Source organism: Pelecanus crispus, chromosome 6 (genome assembly GCF_030463565.1).
Source record: "Pelecanus crispus isolate bPelCri1 chromosome 6, bPelCri1.pri, whole genome shotgun sequence".
NCBI classification, from domain to species: Eukaryota; Metazoa; Chordata; class Aves; order Pelecaniformes; family Pelecanidae; genus Pelecanus; species Pelecanus crispus.
In genome coordinates, this window is record NC_134648.1 from 32,194,970 (window position 1) to 32,211,570 (window position 16,601).

At 42.1% G+C, this 16,601-nt stretch overlaps 1 protein-coding gene across 1 annotated transcript in view; it reads right to left on the reverse strand.

Moving 5' to 3' along the window:
- The window catches only part of LOC104029347 (cytosolic phospholipase A2 epsilon), a 37,490-nt gene that overhangs the window by 17,978 nt on the left and 2,911 nt on the right, over window positions 1-16,601 (reverse strand). Inside the window, exon 3 of the mRNA XM_009480663.1 lies at window positions 2,116-2,252. Within this exon, the coding sequence (XP_009478938.1) occupies window positions 2,116-2,252 (137 nt within the window). The remainder of the gene's footprint in view (window positions 1-2,115; window positions 2,253-16,601) is intronic.

Sequence of the window (16,601 nt, forward strand, 5' to 3'; positions counted from 1 at the left end):
AGGGGGTATGCTTAAAAGCAATAGTTTGCCATTTGTAGAAGGCAGGCTTACACTGAAGAGCAGATCAGTTTTCCTAGCTGTGATACTGCAACAGGCTGTCCTTATTCGGCTAAAATGGCTGACTTATTTTCTTAGTGACTGATTGATTTGAAGTCCCTCAGTTACTCCCAGCTAGCCAGGAGGGGCATGCACAGGGGGCTGGCTGACTAAGGGAGATGACTAGTTGCACTGCTGGGATGCTGTGTGGGAAGCAGCTGGGGCTCTCTGGGCAGTTCACCGTTTCTATCCACTCCTGACAGAGGATATGAGGGCAGCATCTCTGGGAGCCAGGTGCAGAGCAGAGCTAGCCTTCACTGGGGCTGCATGCCCCCAGGCCCAGGCAGGATGGCCCTCCTGCAGCCAGGGGAGCACTGCCCACAGCACCAGCCCAGGAAGCCATTTCTCACCAACTGTGCTTTGTCAGACATTCATCAAAATGGATGCCTTTCAGTAAACACTCCCGTTCCTGATGAGAACCAGCCCAACATACCCAAACAAGTTCTTCTCTTCCACAGTGACAGCATATTATATGATTTTACTGAGCTCTAGCTCCCATGATTTAGCAAGATGAATACCTCAATGATACACAAGACAGGCCAGGAGAAAATAACCAGACCAGCAGACTCTGGCTCTGCTCAGAGGGTAATGACCAGAGCAATTGCGGTGTATGCAGAGAAACCTGGGATAGCCTTACCTTACTCCATTGAGCCCAGACAGCAGTGAGGCAGCAGTGACACACATGCCAGAGCCCTTTGGTTGTCCCAAATCACCAGGACACATTTTGTGCAGCCCACACTAAAGCCACAGTGACCACTACTGCTGTTGCCACACACTGAAAATTATTTGGGCTAATGCCACATGTCTTGTCTTCTGCTGCAAACTTGCTGCAAACTTACTGCAAAGTAAACACAAGGTCTTCCCAGATACTACTCCTTGAAAGACTAGTTCAAGCAGCTTCCAGTGGCCAAGATATTTTTTTCAGCTGTTACGTGTGGTATTGCCATTTTGAAAGACCTGTCAGGCATGAACCATTGCAAGGAGCAGGTGTTCTGGTGCAAGAGTTGCAGATCTGTGGGTGTTTGTTGTCATGCTGCAATGTTTGTCCCTTGCTTTTTGCCTCCCTGACGAACCTGCAGGGCTCAGTGAAATTGTGCCTCACGGGTATTTTGAAAGAAGTTGGAATTTTTTTAGGTCTCCAGGGAAAGCACTGGATGTAGGCCACAGATGGGCAGACATGTTAAAGCTGAAAGCCATACAAAACAGGACTAGTACCACCTAACTCTGTGGAAGGAAGCCTGTGAACTTGTACCATGGGCAACTTCTGCAGACAAAGGCAAGAGGGATTGTTCACTGGAGACCCTGTGGTGTACCAACACTTTAGGCTATTCTGAATGCTCTTTTGGAGGAGTTTATCGACGCTCAAGAGAGCTGGGAGACTGGCCTGCTGATTTGGCACCTGGCAGAAGTGGTCTTGTCCTTCTCTGCCACCAGCACTAGGAAATGAAGGGTGCAAGTTGTAAAGCAGGGCTTGATTGCCCCAGGTCTGAAGTAAGCTTGGCTTACTTGGCCTATCGCTGATCTTTGTGGATTTCTGGACTCTGATGTTGATGCTATCTTTTGGAGGGAGTGGACAGTGGGACTTGCAAATCTTCTTAACCTCTAATATTTATCATCATGGTAAAAGCTGAGCTGGCCTTCTTTTCAAACTTTAACATGTTCTTTTGTGATTTTTTTTATTGCAGGTCATTCCAAAGAAATGGTAAAAAAGTACATCACTGTGATGCTTCCACTACTTAGCTCATACATGTCTTTTATGCTGTTCAATTTACTCTGAAATTCTCACCTTTACTCTTGAAAAGCAGTGATTTCAAAAAGCAAAAAAAAGAAGACATGAAAAGAGATAGAACATTAGATGAACAATTCTGAAATATCTTGGCTATCTTTTATGCTACTCCACATCCCCTTACCCACATCCTTGTAGTCCCTCACACATACTTATTTTTATGGTACCCTACATACCAATTACACAATGAGATCTCCACCCCAAAAGAAAAACAAATACACTCTGCATCTTACTTTTACTTGGCTCTGGATCCTGAAGCAAAATGTTTCATTCCACACTGGATCTTTGCAGTTCTTGATGGTTTTGGTCCGGACAGTCTCAGGGGAAGCAGTGGGCAAGGACAGGCTTACATAGCAATCAGTTTGATTAACTGTGTTTGAAAAGACATATTGTAACTAACAAATTACTATAAATATCTTAGAGCATAGCCTTATAGCACTGTATAGACAGCAAGCTGCAAAAAGGACATATTGTTTCTATTACTTTTCTTACAGATCCTTATTCAATAGCACTCACTATTATTTGTTCCCTCCTGCAGATGGGAGCTCTGGTCATTAATGGAGATTCAAAGAATAGAACCATAGAATCGTTTAAGTTGGAAAAGGCCTTTAAGATCATCCAGTCCAACCATTAACCTAACACTACCAAGTCCACCACTAAACCAGTTAAGGGTAGAGTAATAATTAATTTCATGTTTCCTGGCTTCGTGGCTGGGTTATTTTTTAATGAAAATGAAACTAGGAATCATTAAGATTGGAAAGGACCTCTGAGATCATCAGTCCAACTGTCTGCCCAACACCACCATGCCTACTAAACCATGTCCCAAAGGGACATGTCTACCTGTTTTTTGAACGCTTCCAGGGATGGTGACTCCACCACCTCTCTGGGCAGCCTGTTCCAATGCTTGACCACTCTTTCAGTAAAGAAATTTTTCCTAATATCCAATCTAAACCCCCCTGATGCAGCTTGAGGCCATTTCCTCTCATCCTATTGTTAACTACCTGGGAGAAGAGACCAACACCCACCTCCCTACAACCTCCTTTCAGGTAGTTGTAGAGAGTGATAAGGTCTCCCCTCAGCCTCCTCTTCTCCAGACTAAAAAATCCTAGTTCCCTCAACTGCTCCTCATAAGTTTTGTTCTCTAGACCTTTCACCAGCTTCGTTGCCCTTCTCTGGACACCCTCCAGCAACTCAATGTCTTTTTTGTAGTGAGGGGCCCAAAACTGGAAACAGTATTCCAGGTGCGGCCTCACCAGTGCCGAGTACAGGGGGACAATCACTTCCCTAGTCCTGTTGACCACACTATTCCTGATACAAGCCAGGATACTGTTGGCCTTCTTGGCCACCTGGGCACATGCTGGCTCATGTTCAGCTGGCTGTCTACCAACACCCCCAGGTCCTTTTCAGCCGGGCAGCTTTCCAGCCACTCTTCCCCAAGCCTGTAGCATTGCACGGGATTGTTGTGACCGAAGTGCAGGACCTGACACTTGGCCTTGTTGAACCTCATACAGTTGGCCTTGGCCCATCAATCCGGCCCATTCAGATCCCTCTGCAGGGCCTTCCTACCCTTGAGCAGATCAACACTCCCACCCAACTTGGTGTCATCTGCAAACTTACTGAGAGCACACTCAATCCCAGATTGTTGATGAAGATATTAAAAAAGACTGGCCCCAAAAACTGAGCCCTGGGGAACACTGCTTGTGACTCATCACGAACTGGATTTAACTCCATTCACAACTCTCTGGGCTCAGCCATCCAACCAGTTTTGTACCCAGCAAAGAGTACACCTGCCTCGGCCATGAGCCACCAGCTTCCTCAGGACTAAAGTCCAGGTAAATGACATCCACAAAGAATGAAACAAGCTACTGCAACAAAGACAACTGGTAAGAAAAAACTGGTAAGAAAAAATATGCAGAGCTAGTTTTACTTAACAAAACCCATTATTGGTATGTCCCCTGTTCGTTGCAAATCAGCAGATTTCTGTGATGGAGAAAAAAAGGGTTAATTTTAAGAGAACCTTTTTAAAGGGTAAAATACTTATTTAATGCTTTGAGCATTTAGACAAGGAGCTAACTTTGTCCTTTGCTCTTGAGACGGGAACAGAAGAGCTAAAGAGAGTCTGGGTATGAAGGATCTGCCCCCTCTGGTCTGCCGCCTCCACACAGATGTAGCCCAGTCCATGTAATGAGCTGACTGTCTCACCCAACAAGCGATCACATCCCTTCACCATCAACAAATACACAAAAACAGCAATGCACTTTTATCTTACAGACTTAAACTCTGAGCCTTGATAGCGAAGAAACTTCTAATTTCTGAGAAAGGTGTTAATGTAACACAAGGTTGCACAGTTAGCTACAAGTGTGGTATTAAATCTTCATAATACACAGGGGCTGCTTTGGGGTGGACTCCCAGGAACCACCCCCTGCCCCAAGCTGGGTCAAACAGCCTCCCGGCCAGGTGAGCTCAGCTATGCTGGGCACTGCCGCAGAGTGTTGACAAGCTGTATCTCGGGGATTGCCAGAGTTTTTGGGTGAGAGGCAGGTTGGGTACTTGTATGTCTGTGCAACTAACTTGCCTTTTGTGTGCTAACCTGATGTATGTAGATTGTTCGGTGGTTAGGATTCTCTCTGATACTGCCAGGAAGATGATGGGTTTTTAGCAGGGCACAGTGCTGGACATCTGCTCCTAAGTGCATAAGAGAGTTGATGTCTCACGAGCCTGTGGTAATAAACTGAGACCCTGAAAATACAGTGAAGATGGGTGGGACTCGCTCTCTCTACACTGTCGTTCACCCTTTCCAGACCTCCCATTTGGAGCAAATCTGCTGTCCTTCAGTCCTGTACACTGTTTGCACTTACTTTCAGACAACGGACATTTCTTTTGTCTGCTGGGCAACTACAGCTGCCTCTAATATCTCCAGCTCTAAGAACTTCTTTTGTAATCACAGTAACAGGTCAGGTTTGGGTGTAATAACAGGCAGTTTGGTACTGTGGGATACATGCTGAGAGGCAGCATGACCAAGTGGGTAACCTGCTGGAAAACGTCTCATGACATGTTGTCTCCAGTCCCAGCTCTGCTACAGGCTGCTAAGTCACTGGGCAATTGCTTCTATTTAAATTTATCTTGTTTCTCTATCTGCATTTTCCCATCAATAAAACAGCAATAACAATCTTTTCCTCTTTTGTAATCTGCTTTGACATCCCATGATTAAAAGCATTATACAAAAAGTAACTACTATTATTAATATTTCCACATGGCCCACAAGAAGAGTGCCTTATCAGTAATTATGTTATTCTTTCTCTATCAGTCTCTTGGTTCTCATTTCACACTTTCTTTAAACTTGTGGTGTAACCCATGTGGCAATGAATAGTTGCTGCTTAAAGCAATTTGTGCAATCAAGTTATGTATGATTTATCTTTCAAGTCTTCTGATACTGTCTGAACATGAAACATCTTCCCTTTTTTCAGCATGCATTTGATAGTTTCCCCCTTACTGTCCATAGCAGGGAAGAAATTACTTTAACATCACAAATGCAGATGTCTATAATTCTTGTAAGTAATATTAGGACATTTTTAGACTTATTACCACAATTTTAAAATGCAAGATATGTGCAATGTACCTGTAGATAACAATTTATTGGTAAAGGAGGTTATAAAATAATTTCTTTAGCTCTCCCCCCCTCCCCCCAATACTTTCTACAATTCTTCCATTGATGTTTAACATTTTAAAAAGATAATATTAACTTTGCATAATTACTTCCTCAGATGGTGCCAGAGAAGCAGGTAAGACTGAGAATACCTGTTTCTTCAGCAAGTGTATCTGTCAGTTACGGACTACCGATATACATGTGTTTTAGAGAATTTGTTCATTTATGGTCTGGGATATCTCTTTGTTGTACATACTAGCTATGAATCCTGATTTAGAAGACAGGCATTCAATATTTTCAGAGTATCAAAGAAGCTCAAAACTTGTGACATATAATCTTATATCTAGATAGAGCTGTGGTGGGATGTCTGTTCAGTCCTTCATCCTCTCTCAACACAATAGACCTATAGACAACTTGAGAAGTTATTCCAATCTTTAGCAAGGCTGTTCACCCTTAATAAGAGCAAAAGCAAACTCCCACAACCTGATGAGCCACATGTCACACCAGCTCAGTTAGCAAACAGCCAGACCTCAGTCTCAACATAGCCCAAGGCAAGAATGCAAATAGAATAGAACAGAACAGAACCATTTAGGTGGGAATGGACCTTTAAGATCATCGAGTCCAACCATAAACCTAACACTGCCAAGTCAACCGCTAAACCATGTCCCTAAGCACCACATCTACGCATCTTTTTAATTCCTCCAGGGATGGTGACTCCCCCACTTCCCTGGACAGCCTTTCCAATGTTTGACAACCCTTTCAGTGAAGAAATTTTTCCTAATATCCAATGTAAACATCCCCTGGCGCAACTTGGGGCCAATAGATGCAGATAGAGACAAAGATATCTGAATCTGAAAACAAACAATTACAGCCAGGCCACTGCATGAAGAATAACAAATTATGCACCAGAATTACAATGTTGCAGGACTTATCTGGTAACTTATATGTACAACACAGATTTAGATAAATTTTGGACCAGATCCCAAATACACAATATTAAACCTAAGTGCAGGTGGTAAGATTTATCACTGAGATCTCTTTGCATACACTCCCGGCCCTGGACAGGAACAAGTAGGTGCTCAGTGTCTTCCATGTTCCAGTTCTCTTCCACTTTCTTCCTCCTTCCACTGTAAAAGGCTTTAACTGTTACCAGCTGTTAAAATTAAACATGTCCAGATTGAAGAGGATGGACTTAGCCTGGTGTATGAGAAAGAGCTGAACGAATTGAGTTTGTTAATTCAACAACAACAACAAAAAGGCTGTCAAATAACATGGTAATAGTCAGTTTTGTAATGTCCAAATTATTGATACAAAGAAGACAATGATCAGTGGCTCTGTGTGGCCAGAGGGAAATAAACAAAGACAAATATTAGGAAAACTGCTCCAGCTCTAAGATGGTTAGCTCTAGAGATGGTTAGCTCTAGAAAGAGAGATTTTATAAATCTTCTAGGTAACTCATTTCTGGTACCCAGATACATGTCAAAGAGTGACAGACAAGGTAAACTTGATCCTGCTTTAGGACAAGAGAACCAGCCCAGGCGAACCTACAAGGTGTGATATGGAATTGCTGCCATATGACGCCCATGTTATGCTGGAAGGCAATAAACAGGATAATCATGTCATGTCAATTACATTGCCCGGAAACCAACTAACCAGTCTCCCTGCCAGCCTTGACTGTCAGGGAAGGAAGTCATAGGACATCTCACACTGTACACCAGCCCAAGAGATCAATTCCCAGATATCTGGGCGCTGTCTCCAAAACAATCACAAACCTCCTTCTTTGACACATATAAAGTAAGACTGTAAGTTCATTGGAAAAGTTGCCACCTTTCCTTTCCAAACACATGCAGGGTCCAAGTAACAAGGCCTAAATCCATACCTAGACCCTCCGTGTACCATCCCAATATAATCATCCAAAGGGAACACTACAAAAAGCAACACAATATGATGCAGAGACACCCACAGACAGTTGTGCTGCAACTTCTACCATCCACCCCAACTCTTCCATGAAGTGACAGGGGATAAATTATGTTACCTAAGTGGCATTTTGGGTATGTGTAGCTGTTCTTGGAAGATTTGTACTTGTTAACAGAGGCATAGATGTCATTAGATCATGCTTGTATATGCTCTTTTTTGGTAAAGTGGAACTAGAAATCATGTATTTCCACAGGTACACCTGGTTTTTTGGCTTTTCATAAGCATTGCCACTATTTCACTGTTCCCACTCTCAGAGTGTCAGCCAGTAGGAACCACATATTTTTGGCCAAGAGGTATTGTTAAGAGGTCAAACTGCCTTCGTTCCACCTCAGACCCTCTTGCAGTGATATGTGGTGCAATCTCACATCTATCACTCGAAAATATTTTTCGAAAAGTTCTTTCATTTCCATTTAAAAATAAACTAGCCGAACATTAGGTCTTGGCCAGACATCAACACTGTTGATGCAGACGCTGTGGGTAGTTAGAACTGCTGGGCATCTGAAGAAACCATTATCAGAGAGAAATGTCATGGAAACAGACTTGGAAACAGGAGGCAAGCAGTACACAGAAGTGCCTTGGATTTCAAAGAAAATGGGAGTGGGAACAAAATCAATACCAGAAGCAGCTGAACCAACTGATTAACACTGACAGGTTTTCTTCCTTCAGAAAATATTCCCAAGAATGTTATTCACCCAGTAAAGGAATAGAAACAAAAATGGTTTTAACTTGTAGCTAAAACATCAATATTTTGACTCAGAAATGCCTCTGACATGCTTTATAAAAACATGTAGTTATGGTACTTTTTCTCACATTCCCCTCCAGGAGCATTTTTCTGAAAAAGCAGGAGCAATACATCATGGGAGATGTAATCTTGTGCAGAAACTGAGGCTAAGCTGCAGCACCAGCAATGCACTGCAGCAGTAATTCCAATTTGATTTTTTTGATTGAGATTCAGAGTTTTGAAATCAAAACTTTGCTACTAAATAAACAAAGTTTATGGCAGGGACACTTCTCCTAGATACCTTTCTTTCAAGTAAAATTTGGTACTGAATATGAAGCTACAAAAAAGGTGTAGCTCAGTATGATAGTGAGGACAAGGTCAACTGACTGGCATGAGGTGTTCCTCTATTGCTGGGTTTGGATTTTCTGAAAACCAGAAAGTGTTTGCAAATATGATGAGTGAGGTTAAAAATATCCCAAAGTCTCACTTACAGGAAGCAGCTAGCACTGATAATCCGTAGGAGCTTACTGTAGATTCTGTACACAAAAATAAAAACAGATACCTGTAGATGTTCTTTGTTTTTTATGGTGGGGATGGAAGAGTTATGCTAAGGAAACAGTATAGAAATAATAAGGCAAATTATTATAACTAAGTAACAAAAGTAGGGTGCAATAAGTCACCTCATTCCCTCACATGATGTTTTGCAGCAGCCAATATGAAGGTAAAGACATCAATGCTGATGAGTTAATTTGGTAAGAAAAACTCCATCACATACCCAAACAACTCACTGGAAGCAAGAGTGTTTGCACCACAATGTAAACGGGTCTTCTTGTGCCTGAGAATTCAGCCCAAAGTCCGTAAGTGTCAGTCACCACTTTGTGAACTAAATTTTGGACCTACAGGGCATAATACAGAGGTGAAGATTACAGTTGGATTGTTTTGGTTTATTTGTTAAGGAGAGAGATCATTCAGCCTGGATGAAAAGCTTACATCGGAGCAAAGGTTCATCCTGATATAAATACTACAACTTGGATGCATTGCCAACATGCACTTTGCTTTTGGCAGCCAAGTCTTCATATTTTATACGTCTTTTCTACAAAGATGTCACCATCAGTTTCTTTCACATCAAAGTAGGCCACAGATAAACACACAGCCTCCAGGCTGTCTTTTATCACAAGACTACAACTAATCCTGTCTTCACAGTGAGATTAAATGAGTTCATATTCTGGCTGGAGTCCTCCAGGACTCCCAAATAATCTAGCAGTCTACAGCAACTTTCTTGCGAGTAAGAATGAATGAAAGCATTAAGAATAGATATATCTGGCTTACAAGGAACATTTAATACCCAAGACCCCTTTTATCTAGTTTTCATTCTTGAACTGAAAGGGAACTCTTTAAAAAAGGATAGTCAAGATTGGTCCTGAACAAATAGGAAAAGATGAATACCTTTGCCAGGCAGACATTCAAAAAGATTGCCAATTTAATAGCAGAAAACAATGCAAGCACCAGCACCAACATTTGTGAGTGAATCTTACTCTTAACCTTCACTGGCTACTACTGCAGCACTACTTCATTGGCTCCTGCTGAGGACACAGTCATACAAAGTGCCTGGGAGAGAAGCCATAGTCTCATGTGGGTACCCTCATGTGTCTTTTCAGCAATGTGGACTATCACAGCCATGTTAAATCTAGCATCTTTACTTTACATTGGCCTCCCTCATAATAGCAAATCACATCTAGGTCCTTATCTACGAGGTAATCATGTCCTTGGTTCAGCAAAACGTTGCCTGAAGCTCCTCTCTGGAGACCATCGCTGATAAAGGCCCTCAAGCTCTGTGAATCTTACCTGTGGGCAAGACCTTCCCTGGCACTGCTCTTGAGTCTTCAGAATGAACCTTCCTGGGGACTAAGATATACCACAGAATATTGTGCTTTTAGCATACAGCTCACCTCAGCAGCACTCATTTAGATGCGTGTGAAAGAGCACTAAGAGAGCACAGATGCATGAAACAAAACAGGTCTCTGCTCAGAGGGTACACGAAAGAATGAATCACTGATTACAGATATCAGTCACACTGCTTAATGCATAACTGGATAAACTGCAGATATTGCTGTCTTGATGAAACCAGAACAACCAGGAGAGAACCAGAACAGATTCTGCAGGTTCTTTAACAGTGTGTAAGAAACTCTACTGGAAATCAATGAACAAAAATGCATTTAAATGTATTTTTCACAATAAAATACCAAAGATGAGAAGTTGTACCTTCTTCTTGTCAGCAAAGGAATACCTTAAAAATCCTGAAGCAAGTCCTGCAATAGGTAAATATCTCTATCAATCCTCATATTCTTTATGAACTTCTTCGAATGTCCCACATAACCACTAATGGTCCTGTAAACACAGGTCTGCTGATATTCAATTTGTGGTTACTGTTCAGTGTCAAGCAAAGTATACTTTGGTCTTAAACTCAATACATCGTTGTGCTATAGTAAGTAGGATATAGAGTAAAATATGGTCCTTCTCAAGGATGATCAAAAACACCAAGGTACAATAACTTTTAAGAAGATGTGGGAGACTGTAAGCATGAGAAAAGGCAATGCTCAGCTTCATAAGTGGTGAGAAGGTGTTACACAGCTCAGCCCAAAGAAATTTGTAAATACAGAAAGCCTATTCAGAAATCAAAGCACATACTTCATCGTTGTTATCTGTTGACAACTGCTGAAGCTGCTTACATACGTTTGAAAGAAACTGCATGCTAGTCTTGTGTAATCTGTGTTATTTATTAGCACAGCACTTCATGAACTGTGTCTCAGCTCTTGCAGAAACATCCATCCAGGTCTGCTGGAACTTTCCGAGTGCAAACTAGAAAGTCACGTCCTGAGCAAAGTCTGCCACTGCCTTTTAACCCTGCAAGCCAAATGGCAGAAGAGAAGTGAAGGGTCATGAAACACTGCATGGACCTGTGTCCTCTCAAAGCACCATGTGGTTCTACATTGCTGCCATCGTCATCTACTCATTCCAGCCTCTCTTCTCCACCCAAGCTTCTCCCTTGCTCATTTCCATTGCCTCCACCCCTTTCAAACCTGTTTTAAAACAGGTTTTGACTTTTTAAAAAATTGTAAAACATTTTAAAACCTGTTTCAAACACTTGTTAACTAGAAGTCTCCTGTGAACAAGAGGATAATGAAGTCTAGTAGGAATGTGTAGTACCATCACAAAAGGCTTTCAAGATCGTCCCTGTTCAATGAAGGACAACAGCTGCAATACCACCTGTGTTGGTACAGTATTAGAGCATGGTAGCTGCTCTCAACCTTTGCCTTTGAGACAGAGATGAGCCTAACATTTATCTAAGGTTGTTTACTCCTTTTACCAGTCCTTCAGCCAGTCATCAGTTCATCTTCATAATTCCCCTGTGGGGCTTCTAATGCCCTTGCTGCATCCCTTGCTTTAGAGATGAGGAAGTAAGGTTTTGAGGAAACGTCTTCTCCAAGGTTACACAAAGAGTCTGGAGGAAGTCATGAGGGAGCATCACACATCATACCTTAACCACCGGAATGGCTTTCTGTTCTTGCACACAGAAGTACACAGAAGCCAGCATGGCTGCAAGAAAATGCATGTGTTCCTATACAAAAACAATTGATACCTAGCAGCAGAGATGCAGTTATTTCCACAGCTGTAAGGAGGTGCCCTGACCAAGATCCTTAAACAAATAACATATTAATGAGCTCCTTGATTATGCATAGCATTGTCCTTTTTAGTGGCAGTTTATGATACTATGAAGGCATGGCACAGGCTTTTTGTCTCCACGCTTCTTACCGTGTATAAAATACAATACAACTGCATACAGAATCTCTAAAGAATACACTCCATCATGGTGTTTCTGCCAATAATACATTAAAGACTTGAGAACAGGAAATACCTCAAAATAATCTCTTAGACTAGAGAACACAAAATGGGTGATCTGAGGGAAACTAGGTTTTTCCATATGTTTAGATGGTAGCAATGAAGAGAGGAAGAGTGGGAGCAGAGTTGGGTAGTGAGAATGGATAAAACCAAACAGAAGATAGAATGGAAAGGAGTAGAGGCTGTTAACAACTGCAACCGTGAAGTTGATTCACATGATGTTGATTGAGGTTATCTATTAATTTGTTACTCATATTGTTAATTGTGGTTATGACTTTGTTATTATAAACATTAGGCAGGACCAGGGCTCCATTTTGACAGGTACCTTAGTAGTTATGCAATTAGCTCTTGATATTGATCTAAACAGCTTACAATTATGGTAAGAAAAGCCCCGCATCGGGGTGCGACATCACAGGGAGGAGCTTCTGGTGATTAACAGTTGCTTTTATATCTGTTTGTTTCAGTTTCTTAACCAGTGAGGAAATGCTTGTTTACAGGCCTTGTTGCAACTTGGCAGATATCCGTGTAACTACTTCTCCGTCCTTGTGCAGATTCCTATTGCCAAGTGTTTGTCCTGGGCTGCTTTTAGGATTTCTTTCCATTAATGTAACTGCAGCCTGTCTGAGCTGCCAGCAGCATCAGGAACTTAGATGATATGCCTTGCAAAGACACCGGTGCTCTTTTTCAAAGGGCCGTGTCCCAGGATTTCTCTCAACCATGGCAAAAGTCAGTGACCACATCCATTTTGACAGGGGAGCGATTTCACCCTAAAAGCAAACATGCCATTAGCGCTGCCCAGGCCAGGCAGCTGCCAGCTGGTACTGCCCATGCTACCTGCCTGCCCTTTTTGCTGCTGCCCCCTCACATCAAGACCATGGGCAATCAAACACTTCTCTCCAAAATCTCTCATACCATCCTGGACAGTTGCAGAAAACAGCACTGTTCAGGCAGTGAATCCAGATTTTGCAGGAATGGTGGATGCATTTATGAAGGTTTGTGACAGCCACAAAGCTTCTGCAGTTTTAAAGCAAGAGACAGCTGCAGTCATGCAGCTGTTAATGATAAGTTTTCTGCCATTTTTGGAATAAATGCAAGGGGGCAGTTGTCTTTGTGTAATTGCTTACCCTAACGAATGTGCAGAAAAGGCCTTCTCAAGGCCAGCCTGAAAAAGGTCAGCTTTTCTCAAGCAGGCATTTCTACTGCTCATGGAAGGCAAAGAAGAGAAAAAAGAAATATCTGTAACTATTTAAGTAGCAATATAAGTATATAGACCTCTGTGAAGAGTAACACCCTAAAATTGGGCTTGGTGTTTTCCTGTGACACTGAGAACGAGCATCTGGGTTTCTGTCCAGTGCAAAGTGAGCTGAAAGATATAAAAGTAAAATCCCTTAGTGGCCTCCAAGTGCCAAGAATTTTGGGTACGGTGATAAAATGCGAACACTACCTTAGTCTCAGGAGCCAGATCTCAGAGCCACAGACCACATGAATCGCAGATCTCTTGGGAGAGTGGGGCAGGGAAAAGCATGCCTTGGTGTCTTCCCTTCCCAAAAGCATTTATTATAGGTCAGTTCTGGGGACATACTGTTGATCTGGATGAACCTTTGGACCAGTCTGGTATCACTATTCTTATGACTCTTGACAGGGAAAATTTAGCCAAACTCAAACTTGCCCAGAAATTGCAACAGCAGTGCCTTAGGAATGGTATGTACCACTTGATTGTAGTTGCCTGATAACCTACATAATGTAGGAGCAAATCCTTCTGATTCATGAGTAAGCCTTATTCGTATCAGATTTCAACACATATTAGTAGCCTAATTCTTGTTATTATGCTCACACCGTGTACAAATACAATCTTTTGTCTGACACAAGCTTACAATCATGATCTCCTTTTGGTCAGGAGATCATGATCATAGATGATTGCCACAGCTATCCTATAATAAAAACACCAAGTCCTATATTATATGACATGTGCAAGATCTAAGGAGGCATGGATGCTGTGGTTTGTGGGTAACAGTCCCTCTGCACAAGGAGGACACTTTAGCTGCACAGTGCCGCAGCTGAAGAAAAGCAATGCATACTCGTCTTTGGCAGGCAGTCTTCCCAAAACCACAGCTTGGTCTAATCAGACTCTGACTCCAGCAAAGCACTGATGGCCCTTTACAGTTTGAACTATTTCTGTGACATCTTTCAGCTCTCCATCCTCATCTCTGTTTCTCTTAACAGCTTTAAGTTGTACAGAAATAGTGACTAAAACAAATAACTGTGAGTGGGAAATACAACTGATTCTGCTTCTCCTAAAACATATTTTGAGCTAAATATATTTCAAATATTTACAAATATTTTAATAAATACATGAATTACATGACAAAAATAATTTTTCAGCAAAGACTGATTTTAGGAAAGTGAAATACAGTTATGTAGGCTTAACTAGTTATCTTTACTTTCTTCTTAAATCATTGTTGCTGCATTCAAGCGACTCTATTCATGTGCAATGAAATGCATAGATTAAGATTCTCCCATTTGCTTTCAAAATCTCCACTTGCCTCAATGTCCATAAATGCACTTCAGCCTAAACCACTCTGAACTTGGTAAAAACCACAAAGTGAACTTTAGTGTGCATGCCAACGCCTCTCTCTTCCATGACAGAGGTTTTTAATGGGTGCCTGTGGATGTTTTCCTCTGAGGAATTCTCTTATTGTTTAGGTATTAAAACCTCTCCGCACAACATTTTTGTCAAGAATGGAAGGGCTGCCCCATAAAGGTTCCTACTACACTCTCAAACTGTTTTTCTAATTCAATTTAATGCTTTTTAACATATTCTCATTTCTTGTGATGTGTATCACACCACCTGGAATGGATCCATTAATAAAATTAAGTGCTCTCAGAGAGCATACAGGTATGCTATGGACAAAATCTCACTGGCTCTCTGCTGTGCCACAGGTAACTTGCTTCTGATTCTCAGAGGGAAAATAAAAGGCCAACAGTATCCTGACTTGTGTCAGGAATAGTGTGGCCAGCAGGAGCAGGGAGGTGATTGTCCCCCTGTACTCAGCACTGGTGAGGCCGCACCTGGAATACTGTGTCCAGTTTTGGGCCCCTCAATACAGGACAGACATTGAGGTGCTGGAGCGTGTCCAGAGTAGGGCAACAAAGCTGGTGAAAGGTCTGGAGCACAGGCCTTATGAGGAGCGGCTGAGGGAACTGGGGTTGTTTAGTCTGGAGAAGAGGAGGCTGAGGGGAGACCTTATCACTCTCTACAACTACCTGAAAGGAGGTTGTAGTGAGGTGGGTGTTGGTCTCTTCTCCCATGTAGTTAGTGATAGAATGAGAGGAAATGGGCTCAAGCTGCGCCAGGGGAGGTTTAGGTTGGATATTAGGAAAAATTTCTTCATGGAAAAGATAGTCAAGCATTGGAACAGGCTGCCCAGAGAGGTGGTGGAGTCACCGTCCCTGGAAGCATTCAAAAAATGGGTGGATGTGGCACTCTGGGACATGGTTTAGTCTAGTCTACCCATGATCAGTTTAGTGTGGACTTGGTAGTGTAGGTTAATGGTTGGACTGGATGATCTTAAAGGTCTTTTCCAACCTAAACGATTCTATGAAAATGTGGTGCTCTGCTGCACTATAATGAAAGGCAACTAAGATGGGGAATAGACAAGACTGCTTCTCTCAGAGCCTGACACCCGGCTCTGCTTCTTTTGGCTCTTGCTGGCAAAGACCTTCCTCCACACATCTGGCTTTGGAAGCAAATCTAGTGATATAGCTTCATACTTGCAATCAGGCAGTCAAACCTCTGCTCAAAATGAAGATACAGGATAAAGACTAATAAAAGATAAAGAGCTAAGATAAATAGCTATGGATTTCTGGAAGTTCTTTTGTCCTTAAGAATGTAAAGGCTGTCCTTTCTAATCATTATAAAATGCTGAGAAAGAAATAAACATCCCTGATTTTAAGGCCAAAAGCAGATTATCAGGTTATCAATTCTGTAGGTAGTTATGTTGATGCTATTGGCTGTCAGGGCAATTTAGGCATTCCTTTGGGCTGGTATCATTTATGCCAGGAAACAGCTCAGCTGAGATTAAAAAGACAGAGAGGGAACTGAACCATCTTTTCATTCTTCTCTGAAGATGCGCTGTTTTCAAGAAAAGGCAATATTCTTGTGCTACGCTCAACAGTAGAAAAGCAAGAATTGAACAGTAATCTCTATGGAGGCAACTACTCTTGCTGAGTTCACTTGATCTTACTTAATATGAAATGGTACATATTCGCATCCTTTCCATTATGTTCCTGCCTTGTTCCTTCTCTCTGAGGCAGATATTTGAGTTGAACTTTAGCTCGCTTTCTCCTACCTAAGTAACCACTGAGATCCCCTGTCTTCAGTTCCATTTCCACCCATTCCACCAAGTCCCCAGACACATTTCAATAGTGCAGGTTTTGCCTTGAAAGCCTGGTATTTCAAATACATTTCAGTAAAC